The following is a 13,641-nucleotide window of genomic DNA, read 5'->3' as shown; positions in this document are numbered from 1 at the left end:
CTCATCTCACGCAAAAAGCGAAGAATGCCACCAAAGGGTAGAAAATGGACAATGATAGCCTGACCAGAGACTCCACTTTTTTTTAAAATTAAGCAAAACTTGCCAACAAAAAAGGCAGTAATCCTCATTGTCCAAAACAGATAAGGTTTAGGTGAGTGAGGTCTTTGTATTAACCATCTCTGCCGTCACTGGAAAGCCTCCGCACATTGTATGTCTATGTAAATATACAGTTTATACCGATATTACTAGATATAATTAGATGATTTTGCGTAAAATATCCAGTATTTCAGGCAGATTACTTCCCCATGGTAGATAGCATTAGAAAGAAGAAAAGCCAAATTGTGCAGAAAATCCCATCTTACATTTCGGAATCTTGGATTTTAGTGGGATCTTCTGCACTATTTGGCTTTTCTTTATTCTACATGTCCTAATGCTACCTACCGTGGGGAAGTAATCTGCACGGAATACCGGATCATTTTGAGCTAAACCAACATGCATTACTCTTAGGCTGTATTCACACTAGAACAGACAGCTCCTGGAGCATTATACCTCTCCAGCAGCTATCCATTCCCAACTGCAATGTAATGCTCGATTCAGCGCATCACGCACAGCTTTTATTTGAAGTGTACAAAAGTACACTTTATTCATGTTGCTGTACAGCAGCTCAATGCGCTGTGCTGCTGTACAGTGCCTAGCAATTCTGTACAGTGCGCAGTGCTAAAATGCATCATGTCTGCATTGTATCACCGCACGCTGCAGCGCAGCTCCAGGTTGTGTTGCAGCGTAAATAGGACACGCAGGCAAAAATTGTTTTCTGCGTGTCCTTGTGGTGACAGGCGTTTTTCAATGCAGTATGTAAGGTGAATGTAGGATTAGGGTATTTTACCTCATTTAACCACTTATGGACAGATTTACTGCTACAGTGCAGGCTGTCTGCGCAGGATTACATATTTATACATGATTCTGAATTTCCGGGTAAGAGGCGAGCGCAAGCCCACCAGCCTGCCTGTGTCACAGCACATGCCGATCACTAGGTCCCAGCCAGTGATTGACCACCGGCACCCGTCGATCGGCTCTGAGCTTCACCGAACACAGCGATCTGAATGTAAACAACACAGAGCTGTGTTCAGTGACAGGGGATCTTGTCATTTTTTTTTCATTCCCTGCTAATAACCACTGGATCCCCACTAAAAGCAGCACACAGTACACATATAAACACTTGTTAGGCGTACATTTAACCCCTAGGTCACACTAGATGTTAACCCCTTCCTACCCAGTGTCAGTACAGCGACCGTGCATATTAGCTCTGATCACTGTAATATTGTCACTGTTGATGTCAGTTAGTGCGTCGGTCAATCTGACACAAACTGATGCTCTGGGGAACTATTGCAGAAACTCATCAAATCAAACAATATACACTTTATTGGGATTTTTTTTTTTTTACCAAAGACATGTACATGTAGCAGAATACATTTTGGTCAAGAGATTTGATTTATTTTTTTATGGGATGTGTTTTTATAGCAGAAAGTAAAATTTTTATTGTGTTTTTTCAAAATTGTCGGTCATTTATATAATACAAAATAAACCCAGAGGTGATCAAATACCACCAACAGAAAGCTCTATTCGTTTGAAAAGAATTATATACATTTTTGTTTGGGAACAGCATTGCAAGTCGGTTAAAGTAGCAGCGCATTGTTGCATAGCAAAAAATGGCTTGGTTATAAAACAGTAAAACCTTCCTTGGCTAAATAAGAATGGGGTTAGTTTTTATTATTTTAAAAAAATAAAATAAATCAATGGTGCTGTCCAGGTGGTGGAACAAAATTTCCCAGGGGTCCAGCTGTAAAGCTAATCCCTTTTTAATAATTTGATGTGGTCAAGTATTAAATTGGAAAATAGGGCAGAACATTAAAGCTGTTGTATACCATGCTTGGTTATTTTTATCTACAGGTAAGCCTATAATAAGGCTTACCTGTAGGTAAAATGACTACACGGTTTAGGAGATATTCGCTCTGAAGGTTTGGTGTTCAGAGCTCCTTGCCAGAATGGAGGGCTCCTGCGTGCATGCGCTGCCCTGTCCACTTACAGCGCCGGAGCCTGCAAACCCGGAAGAAACGCAGGGGTAACATGTCAGCTCCCTCAGACCGGGCGCCGTATAAAAAATCGTATATTCATTGAACATCTTTCTTTACATTTTACACTTTTCATTACAGCTACAACTTTGGAAATGGCAGTATATGACTATCATAAGTAAATAAAGAACAGTAATTACATATTATATATAGGGATAGACCGATTATCGGTGGGGCCGAATATCAGAGGCCAATATTCACTTTTTTCAAAGTATCGGTCACAAACTTGCCGCTATTACTGATATTGCTTCGAGTGGTTGTACTGGAGTGATGTCTGCAGCCACAGGCATCCCCCGGTACCGTTTTATAGAGCTGACGGTCAGGTTTCTTGTAATAACAACCAATGCGGCTAGGCAGCCGCTTGGCTGTTATTTCAAGCAGCGGGAGGGGACGTTCCCACCCTCTCCTGCCGCCCCACCCGAGTCTCCAACCCCACAGGGAGGCCAGAGCCACCAACCGCCATGTATGCCGGCTGGCCGAAGACCTGAACAATCAGAATTGGCTCTGATCTGGTCTCCAATGTAGTAACCCCGGAAGCAATGTCATGACTATGTCCCTTCCGGTTACTGGAGCCTTAAAAGAAAAATTACAGTATTCAAAATAGCCAAACTTGGCGTTTTGAATGCTTTTAAGTGCAGCGGAGGGTTTGGGGTCTTCTAGACTCCAGATCCCTCCATAAAGAGTACCTGTCACTGCCTATTACTGTCACAAGGGATGTTTACATTCTTTGTGACAGCAATAAAAGTGATTAAAGAAAATAAAAATTTTTAAAAGATAAATAAAATTTTAAAGGACAGTGTAAAAATAAAAACTTTGATATCGGCCCTGAAAAAATATCAGTCGATCCCTAATACATATGACAAACCTATGTCATTAACGCATACTTTAGTTCATTAAAGCGGAGTTCCAGCCATTTACTCACCTGTCCAACGGTCCAGCGATGCGGCCGCCGGAAGCCTCGATCCTCTCCCTCGGCGCCGGCATCACTGCTGTGGGCACCCGGCTGTTACAGTTTGCAGCTTCACAGCCGGGTACCCACTGCGCATGCGCGAGTCGCGCTGCGCGCCGTGATTGGCCGGCAATCTTCTGGGACCTCTGACGTGTCCCAGAAGATTGCAGGGAGGGAGGGGGAGAGGAGAACTTCCGCTCAGGGCGCCGCGGCGCTCCGAGCGGAAGTGGGAGCGGGTACCTGTCAAAACTAGGTACCTGCTCCCCCCCCCCCAAAAAATGACATGCCAAATGTGGCATGTCGGGGGGTCAGGACTCCCTAAAGCGGAAGTTCCACTTTTGGGTGGAACTCCGCTTTAAGCATAACATGACACAAGTTATCCCCTCCCCCCCCCCTCTTCTTTTTTTTTTTTTTTTTTTAATAGGGGCCAGAGAAAGCAAATAAACTATGAACTTTATAGAACCAGAAAACATATTTCAAAACTACAAAACCTGTATGTGGCATAGCACACACAAAATAGCTCAGAAAGACCTATGTGATACCATGGACTAATGGAACTTCTATGTAATAGCCAACATTATAGGCAGATGATAAGTAGACAGTACTGTCTGTACTATAAAGAAGGGAGAGTTATGTGGGAAATAAGTAGAAAGTATTGCTTAAATGCTCCACCTCGGGGCCTATTAAATAAGGAACACCACAATGCCATTTAGTGTACCCACACAGGAGCCAGTGTAAGGTAACATCATGAAAATGCTCCCAAGACTGGCAACAATATAAGCATGGCAATCCCCAAAAAAATCCCTGTTAGGGGCATAAATGCAGATCCGATGGAGTTTATGAGAGAATAGAGATATATCTCCAAATCCCAACAATAAAATAACAAATTCATGATACCCAACAGGCCTGAAAACCATCATAAAGGGTAAGAGGCCATAACAGTCTGTAAAAGCATACACAAACTGTGTTAGGGCAGTACAGTATGTTTATAACCTCATATACTGGAGAAGAAACCATGGAAAATAACTCAAACCTCTCACATAAACTGGTGGTTTAAGAACAGCTAAAGCAGTATCTGCAAGTTTAACAGTAAGCATTTTAAAGAGATAGAGACATTCCAACATATAAAAGTAGGGCAAAACTCAACAGTGACAGTCAAAATATAAGACTTAAACCTATGATTTTGAACTTGTTCAATGTTTATCAATTGCAAGTGCAAGTTTTTTAAGATTGTGAAGTTCACCTGGTTAGGTTCCTCAGGAGAGAAAGTAGCTACAAAAATGTAGGTACTTATTAATACAGTAAATTTAGAAATTAGTCACAGTTTTCAGTTCCCATGCAAATTAAACAGTGCTCTTAATAGCTATTAGTGCTGGTTCACATTTGTGCAGTCACAGAGATCGCATGTAATTCGGAGCACACTGCTCCTAAAATTACATGTGATCTCTGTGCGGTGTAAATTCAGCCATACAGTTTGTATGGCTGAATTCGCACCGCAATCGCACTAAAACACGCACATGACCCTTTTTTTGGTCCGCAGCAGAATCGGATCGCATGGTGGTTCATACTAGTGCGATCCGATTCTGTGCGAACTTACAGATCGCACTGCGATATGCGATCTTATCTGGGGGTGTCGTTAACTTTTAATTGACACCCCCTGCGTATCGCATATGGCAGTGTGAACTGCCAGGGGTGTGGATGCGATGCGGGATCACACTGTATATTTTCAGCGTTCCCACATCGCATAAATGTGAACCGCCACTTACATTTGAAAACAAAATTAAACCATAACAGTGGCAAAAGCAAACTATAAATCTGTGTAGACATTGACTGTCCTTCATTCCCCTATTATACAAACCTTCATGAGATTAGCATTAGAGGCATCAGCACTGCTAGCTATGCTGATTAAACTTTAGGCAACTGGTCTTGACACAAAGGTGATGGTTAATAACCGGTTACATGGTTAGTCAGGTTGGAAAAAAAGACACAAGTCCATCTGGCTCAACTAATTGCCCTCTGAAAAGCAATAGCGGGACTTACCTACTAAAGGGATCAACATAGGTTCTATAAGATCTTTCACCCATGTTGAGAGACCCCACCATTCCTCAATATCATCTGCCAAACGCTGTGTAGTAAATCTTACTTACTACGCTCTCGGATCGGGATCAGAAATCAAAAAAAAAATCCTCAATCCTAAAGGGAGGCCTGGGACAAGGTTGCATTACCATCCCTGTGTTACTTGTTAAAGGCTCTAGGACTGGATGGATATCCACATCCTCCTGTATATGGAAGCAATCCTGATCCATTAGGGTTTGGGGTACTTCTATGAGCCCCCTTTCGTCAAGAGGGGTCACTGTCAAGAACCCTAGATTCTTAAGGTGGAAAACTAATTGGTCCATGATACTATAAAGCACTGACATTTGGAGATAAAATCCTACTTGAAGTACGATAAGATGAGCAATTATGCTGCACAGGTTTCAGCTGTTGAGGGACATACCCAGTATTCCCAAACTCAAAACCATCTGAATTTAGTGAGGGGGCAACAAAACACCCTATTCCTGGAGTAATGGCCTGGGTACGTTTTACAAAAGCTGTAGGTGTGAGGGATTCTATTATGTCAAAGTATTCTGTACACTGGGCAAGGGAGTCCCTGATTGCATTCATTATGACAACTTTTCGTCTGGCTGTTAAATATGTGTACCCCCAACACCTGCTCAACTAGCCCTGAAACTCTGAACCTTTTCTAGAAACTGAACCTTTTTAATATCTCCTTGTGATTCTTCCAAATTAGCAAGGAGAGAATATTAGGGCAGAAGAGAGTGCTGAGGCTTGTCTTTGTGCGCAGGTTAGGAATTCTAGTTATCCTCCTTAGGGCCGTTTGCTTTCTGCTGTTTCATTCTAGAATATGCTTTAAGGCTTTTTTCATTGCGAAAAATCCATTTGTCTGTAAAGTCTGAAACAATCTATGTTTTCTTAATATTTTATGTGCCTTTAGTAAATCTTAACACTTTAAGTGATATTAAGAGCGAGATTTTCCCCTTTCCTATCCTATCCTAAAAGAGCAAATTATGCGAGCAGACCTCTATATACCTTTTTAAATGTGCTACTATTCTAGGAGAAGGAAAACCTGCTGGCACTGAAAAACTCCCGCTAAACTGTTCAACTGCTGTGCATGGGCAGCAAGGCGGAAAAGTTGCACAATCAAAAAATACTCCTATTCTGACTCTCTCAAATTAGCACTCATATGTATGCAAAGGGCAGGGAGTGTTATAATTTTAGACTGAGTAATACTTCTAATTAGCAATGTTCTACATGCAAGCTCAAATAAGCAATTATCAAGTAAAAGTTATTACCTTACATTATATTAAGATCTCTGGGCATGTGATAGGGAGAAACCTCTCAACTGAAAGGAAAAATTTCTAGTCCCTACCTAATCCCTACCTTTTTTACTGCCTAGGCTCAACCATATCAGCATGAGCTCCCACAGCTCAAGCGCTGGAGGCTCCTGTCCAAAATTGGGGGGGGGGGGTGTAATCGGGAATTACGGTATGCACCTAAGCAGTCAGCTGCACCCAACGGGATGCAGCCCAGCACCCGATGGCCACACCCCAACCGATCACTTTTTTGATACCAGCTAAAGGAATATACTATACCTAATATATAATAAGTTAATGGTACATATCCATATTCCATTATATATTACTTTATTATAACTAAAACATTATCCTAGAACTGTAACTGTATCTACCAAAGGTTTTTATCCCTTTTCATATTATCTGTCTATGTAATCTCTACTAACATTTGCCGGCATATCTTTCCATTTACAAATGGCGAGACTTTTTAGGGCCCAGGAAGCAACACACACACAGAAGAGCATAGTGAATGGTCTACTTGGCTTTAATTCCAGTCTTCGGGTACTTAAATACAGTATACACAACAGGATATGACCAGGATATATTTCCATTCCCTGGTATGGACCGGGAGGGGGGGGGGGGAGATATCACCCTTCTTTTTTTTTTTTTTTTCACTATATTCTTTTTTTCTTTTTTTTTTTTACTTTCAGCTGTCAGTGGAGAATCCCGCTGATAGCTGATGACTCATCGGTTGTTAAGGACGCGGCAGCCAGCTTACCGACCCCTCCTTAGCAATCCACTATATACAGTGTGTTTTTGAAGAGAAAAAAAAGGGAATCGCAAAATGCCTGAACTGCATGAAAAAACACATAACAAACGAGGGTTTAAAAATGCAAATTGCACTGCACCATGTGCCTGAAAAGCGCATCAAGCACAGCACACATAGATGTAAACCTAGATTAGGTGTTTGGGGGAGAAACCCTTGTTGGCAAGCACAGATATCAGACGTTTCTTGTAGTTGGTTACCACTAAATATATCCTATAGTTTAGTTTGTAGATGCTGTAACTTTTGCGCAAACCAATTAATTTATATGCTTATTAGGACTTTTAGTATGTAGCAGAATACATATTGGCTTAAATTTGTGAAGACTTTTTTTTTTTTTTTTCAACAAAAAAAAAAAACCCAGTGGTGATCAAATGCCACCAAAAGAAGGATCTATTTGTGGGGGGAAAAGCACATACATTTTATTTGGGTAGTGTTGCACAACCACTCAATTGTCAGTTAAAATAAGGGGGGTAAATCTTCCGAGGGTCAGGTGGTTAAAGTATTTTTTTTTTTTTTTTTTTAAAGCCCGTAGCGTGTGCAACACACTCAAAAGACTCCACCCGGTGCATAAAAAAGTGCGCACACACACAGTGAGAACACAAAAAAGCACAGGGTGTGCGACAACGTATGGTCTTCCCTCCGAAGAGGTAGGAACCGAAACCTCAATCCCCCGGGGCGCAAGACTCCTGACAGGGACATAAGGTACTCATGGTCTGTCTGGCCGAAACCAGACCGACCCCGTTCTTCAGGGGGACTGCCGAAACAGCCCCCACCGAGTACTAAGTAGGGCTCCCCCGAAGGGAGACCCCATGGGAGAGGGCGAACTAAGCCAAAAGGCCATATCCACCCCCTCCCAAGACTTAAGGCTGGGCCCGAGGACCCACACACTCCAGTCTGTGCAAATAAAGAAAAAAGGTGACAGTGCAGTGACGGACTCCAAAGAAAAAGACAAACAAACACAAAGGTGGGGAAAGGGAAGTGGGGAAAGTGCGATGGTGCCATGTGAGGGACCAAGGCAGGCCTTCCAGCCGGAATAAAAAATTCCTCTGGTGCAAGCCAAAAGGCCTGTCCCAAGAGGCAGGTGTGAAAAAGGTGTGCATAGTGCAGTGACCAAGGTGCCAAAAGAACTCACAGCGAGCTGCCCCTCACCAGTGAGAAATTAAGACACCCCTGGGCTGCCACCCCAGGGGCACTTACACTACGGGCTTTTTCAATCTCAGCCCCCGGCCAGACCAAATGTAGCCTATCCCCACCAGCAGACATCAGAACCTGGACAGCTTGGGGAGAGCTTACCTACCACTGGGGACAGGCCCTCTACAAGCCAGATCAACCCAGGAGAGAAAGCCCCCCCCTCGCCATCCTGTTCCTCAGCCCATTACATCCAGGAGCAGTTCCACCGGCCCCCCCGAACCGGCTTTTCCGCCCCCTTCAAACTGGTTAGGACAGTTCAACCCATTCGAATCAGAAGGCGGCGGGCCCCACATGCTTTCCCAGATGACCTACTCCCCATACCTCAATGTTTACAGCGCTCCGGGTTTCGGTCATACTGGTACTAGCTAAGGCCCATACCAACTGATAAGAACAGATACTACACTTGATCTTAGCCAAAAGGCCGAGAAGGTGGTTAAAGTATAACTTAAGACAACATTTTTATTTTTTAGTTTAGGACAGAGTGGAGAGGGATTAGAATGCTTATCAATTTTTATTGCTGTCTGTGTCCTTGTTAGGGAGAGTCACGCTCTCTACTTGTCCTGTTTACCATTATTATTGAAAGTGAAAGAAACCCCAAATATTAGGTTGTCCCCAGAAGTAATAGAGGGTACATTTTCCAATGGGAAAACTAGTTCTGGTGACCTGGGGGTCCCCAATGAAGTCCCTTATTTTGCAGTGATTTTCTTTACTTCCTGTTTGGCTTTGGAACATGAAGTGAAAGTAAATCTTCCCAATATGACAGATGGCAAGAAAACAAACAGGTTATAAGCCTCCATTACTCTATCCAAAATGAATTATAAAGTTTTGCCTATAGTTCTACTTTATGCACCCACACTGCTTGACACTGCCTTTGAGCACTTGTATATATGACACAGGTGTTTGTCTTTCAATGTACTCTGGTGGTGCTAAATAATCTATATGCACTGTACATTCTGCGCATTTCGTATAAATTATTTTACTTTTTTCTAGGCTCTCCGATATTTAGCAGAATGCCGTGCCAACAGAGAGAAAATGAGATGCGAATTGGGAATGATGCTGAGTTTGCAAAATGTCATCCAAAAGTAAGTTGGAAGCCACAGGTTTTATTCCGTTGTATAACATGCAGGAAAATCTTCCAATACTTGTGCATTTTAAAACTCCTAGGGAACATTATTTGTTGTTAATTTCTCTAAGACCTTATCTTAAAAAATAAAACCCCTTTTATTCTCCTTCATACCATATGTTTAAATATCCTTGTCACTTTTGATTAAACCCTTACTCCCTATGACTTTAACCACTAGCCCCTCCCCCCCAGGCCTTCCCCAAATCTCTTTGGGTTTCAGTGGTTATACCAGGATCATAGCTGCAGTCATGACCCCTGTATCTATCCTTTTTTTTTTGGCCGGCGATGCTAAATAATGTTAAAGTGATCCAAGTGGCTATACAGCCGCTGGATCACTTTTACATGCTGTAGAAGGTGATTTCAAGCCACTCTCACCTTCCTGGACTCTCCTGTTCCACTGGAGAGCCCCAGACTGAAGCCGGTGATTCCGCTGGAGACCATAGAGATGAGGAAGGAGCTTGCATTTTCCAATCACCTCTATGGTCTATGAAAGCAACAAGGATATTTTTCTTACTTCGGTTTCAGTTTAATGTTTACAAGCTGTAAGTGATTTTGGTTTGTCATTGCCCATGCTAGCACAAAGGGGGTGTTCATCCCTTGTGTTAGCAATCAAATTGATCAAAAAATATTTTGAGAGAGTGTAAAAAAAATAAAATAAAAATTAAAGCGCTCCCTGCTTCCCCATGCCCATGCGCAAAGGCGATCATTCTGTATGCACCACATGTATTTGTAAATGGTGATCGCACCATAAATTGGAGGTATTGCTACGAATGTTGAGAGCAATAATTCCAGCACCAGACCTCCTATTTAACATTAACATTAAACTGGAAATCCCCAAAGGTATTTAAAGCATCGTCTGTGGAAATTTTAAAGTACCTTAGTTTGCTGCCATTCCACGGGCATGCAAAATTTTAAAACGTGACATGTTGGGTATCTATATAATCGGCATAACATAATCTATTATATTGTAGGAAGCAGTTGGGTATTTTGTTTTTGTGCATTAAAATCAAATTGACTGTATTGTTTACTAAAATTTGCGCTTAAAAAAAACACTGTGCAAATATCGTGTGACATAAATTGCAACACCCACAATTTTTTCTCTAGGGCCTGTGCTAAAAAAAAAAAAGAAGAAAGTTTGGGCAGCAAATGGTTAAATAGTTTAGGCCTGGCTGGCCCTAATCACTTTCCTTTACTAAGGCCTCATGTACACTGCAACTTGTAAACGGACGTTTTTGAGCAGTTGGGCGTTTTTTTTTTCAGAAGCCCCTGAACCCTCCTCTATGTTATCTTATCTGTCCATGTACACTGGGTTGTTTAGTCATTTAACTTGTGTTTACCGGCGTTTCAAACGTGACCGAACGCGATCACCAGCGTTTAGCGCTCGCTTTTTTTACCATTTTAAAGGGGAATGATTTTTCGACCCCTAGAAACGGTTCTGAGCTCAAACGCCCGCTAAACGTGGCTGCAAACGCGACACAACGGACGTTTTAAACGTCCTTTAAATTCCAGCGTTCAAGGGACTTTTTAAAACGTCCCGTGTACATGTAGCCTAATAGTTGCACCCACTGTCAGCTATTTAATCTGGATGTGGAATTGGCTGTATACTGTATACATTGCTGTGTTGCGGCAGAGGTACAGGGAGTTCCTGTCTGCTGCTGGAACAAAATCTAGTCTGGCTGAGACTGTTCAGCCAGTCACAGGAAGCCTTGTATTTTTAGCAATGAATACCATGTTTCTTCTAATTGGCTGAGGTGGAGATGAGGGCAAGTGAACGCACAAGCTTCTCTTCAGCCAATCAGACTCATTATTCATTGATAAAATACCAGGCTTCCTGTAACTGGCTGAGTAGCAGTCAGCCCAACTTGATTTTGTTTCAACATTGCTGACAGAGCTCTTTATACTGTATATAGCTCATGTTATATACAGTTTATACATTGCTGACAGGGAGCTTACCTATTGGTAAAGGAAATGTTTAATTTTAGCCATCTTGGCACAAAAAAACTAAAGTCAAAGTAAAAAGAAAGTTAGGCTGTAAGAGCCGAGTTCACCTTTTGAAAAAAAATAAATCATGCACATTTTTTTGCAGAAAAAAGTGAAGGTTCTGGAACAGGTTACATGTTCCATCATAAAAACGGGTGAAACATGTAACGTGTTCTAAAGGTGAACTTATCTTTTAAACAATTTGTTACTGTGCTGAGAAGAGGCTTGATTGTTTGGTAATCTTCGCTGCAGTGCTTTCACTAACCACTAGATGGAATGGAAACTACGTACAACATACTACCAAGAACAAGTATCCATCCTTTCAATTAGTTTGTAGAAAGAAGGTTCCTTATAAACGAGTGTGCTGTATTGTTAATTGTGTTTTTGCATTGATTCATTTAGCCTGGGGTTTCTCATTCTTTTTAGTTTGAACCCTTGGCAAAAAGTTTGAGATCTCAGGGAACTCCTGAAATAAAATTCACAGCCACAGCTCATAGAAGATTGGTGTGATCAGCGAGCTGTTGATATAACAATTGTTTTTAGAAATGGCATTACATAATGGAATCGATATTAAACCGTACCTAATGTATTGTGAAACTTGTACTGGCTTTTTCTGCATAGATCAGTGTTGATTTTGTCGACTAAAACCGACTAAAACATTTTCGTCGACTAAATTAACACAATTTTAGTCGACTAAAATACGACTAAAACTAAAATGGCATTTTAGTCAAAAGGCTATAACAAAAACTGAATTGAAATTTGCTGCCAAAATTAACACTGGTGCATGCTCAAAGCTTAATACCATAAATAATAACATATTAGATTTTTCACTCCAGGACCAGCAGTAGTATATAATGAGTTTGGAAATTGTAGAGAAATGCTTAAATAATGCATTACAAATTACAATTGAACTACACCCATTCGATTATAGATGACTAAAATTAGTTTGTCGACTAAAATGTAATGAAGTTTTAGTCAACTAAATACGACTAAAACACTTGCAGAAGACTAAAATGGGACTAAAACTAAATTGAAATTTGCTGCCAAAATTAACACTGGCATAGATGCTCAACATTACATTTGTGTGGCGGAGATTGGGAACACTGTTGCTGGCTGCACTGGTCTGGTGACAGTATGACTTGTGTAGTGTTGATGCGCAACACTGCAGCTGACCTAATACAAGAGAAATGGCCGCACACCAAGCGATGGCTCACGATGAAAGGCTTTATTGAACAAGGATGCAAGGTACAGCAAAATGGATGGTAGACATGTTTAACCTACTCACAGCATGTTTGTTCACTTAGTAAACAAGCACGCTGTGAGTCGTGTCAAACATGTCTACCATCCATTTTGCTGTACCTTGCATCCTTGTTCAATAAAGCCTTTCATCGCGAGCCATCGCTTGGTGTGCTGCCATTTCTCTTGTATCCTGTTTGTGGTGGCGATCCGAGGTCCTGCACCCATGGCTCTCTGTGAAGTTCCAACTGCCTGAGCGGTTTACATCTCTTTCTCTGTGTCACTGCTGCTGACCTACACTGGCTTGGTGACACTGGGGCTAATGGGGCTGGTATGCCTACAATCAGACACTGTTGCTGGGTTACTCTAGTCTAATGACACTGTAAGTGCTGTGGCGGGGATAAGGAATACGTTTTCTGACATACGCTGGTCTGGTGACACTAAGATGAGTGACGGCAATCAGGGACACTGTGACTAGTGCAGCGGTGATCCAGGACGCTGTGACTGTTGCGACCATGATTAGGGATATTGACTGTCAGCACTGGTCTGGTGACACTGTACTGCTGTAGCAGTGATCAGAGGCAATGGCTAGCGGCACTGACATACAGTGATATTAGAGCAGCCAGCTATTGTGCGTGACGCTGCACTTGCTCTGGGGACATTATGCAAAAAAAAAAAAAATGGTATATAGTTTTTTAAACCTACTGAATTTCACCATAATGACACTGTACTGCTCTGTATCACCCGATCAGGATGATTTTGGTTTTTTTTTTACACTACGATTGCTTATACAGTGATGATCACTACCTAAGCAATCGGTGTTAAACATCCATTCATGATGCCGTTGTTTA

The 13,641-nt window shown here is 41.9% G+C and overlaps 1 protein-coding gene across 3 annotated transcripts in view; it reads left to right on the top strand.

Moving 5' to 3' along the window:
- ARMC1 (armadillo repeat containing 1) overlaps positions 1-13,641 on the top strand; it is a 69,245-nt gene that overhangs the window by 15,857 nt on the left and 39,747 nt on the right. For all 3 annotated transcript variants that reach the window (XM_082259148.1, XM_082259147.1, XM_082259149.1), the window contains exon 3: positions 9,442-9,533. In XM_082259148.1, the coding sequence (XP_082115274.1) occupies positions 9,442-9,533 (92 nt within the window). The remainder of the gene's footprint in view (positions 1-9,441; positions 9,534-13,641) is intronic.

This window comes from Pelophylax lessonae (assembly GCF_965119305.1).
Source record: "Pelophylax lessonae genome assembly, chromosome: 5".
Lineage (NCBI taxonomy): Eukaryota > Metazoa > Chordata > Amphibia > Anura > Ranidae > Pelophylax > Pelophylax lessonae.
Note: the sequence above shows the minus strand (reverse complement) of the source record. Positions and strands in the feature narration are given on the sequence as shown.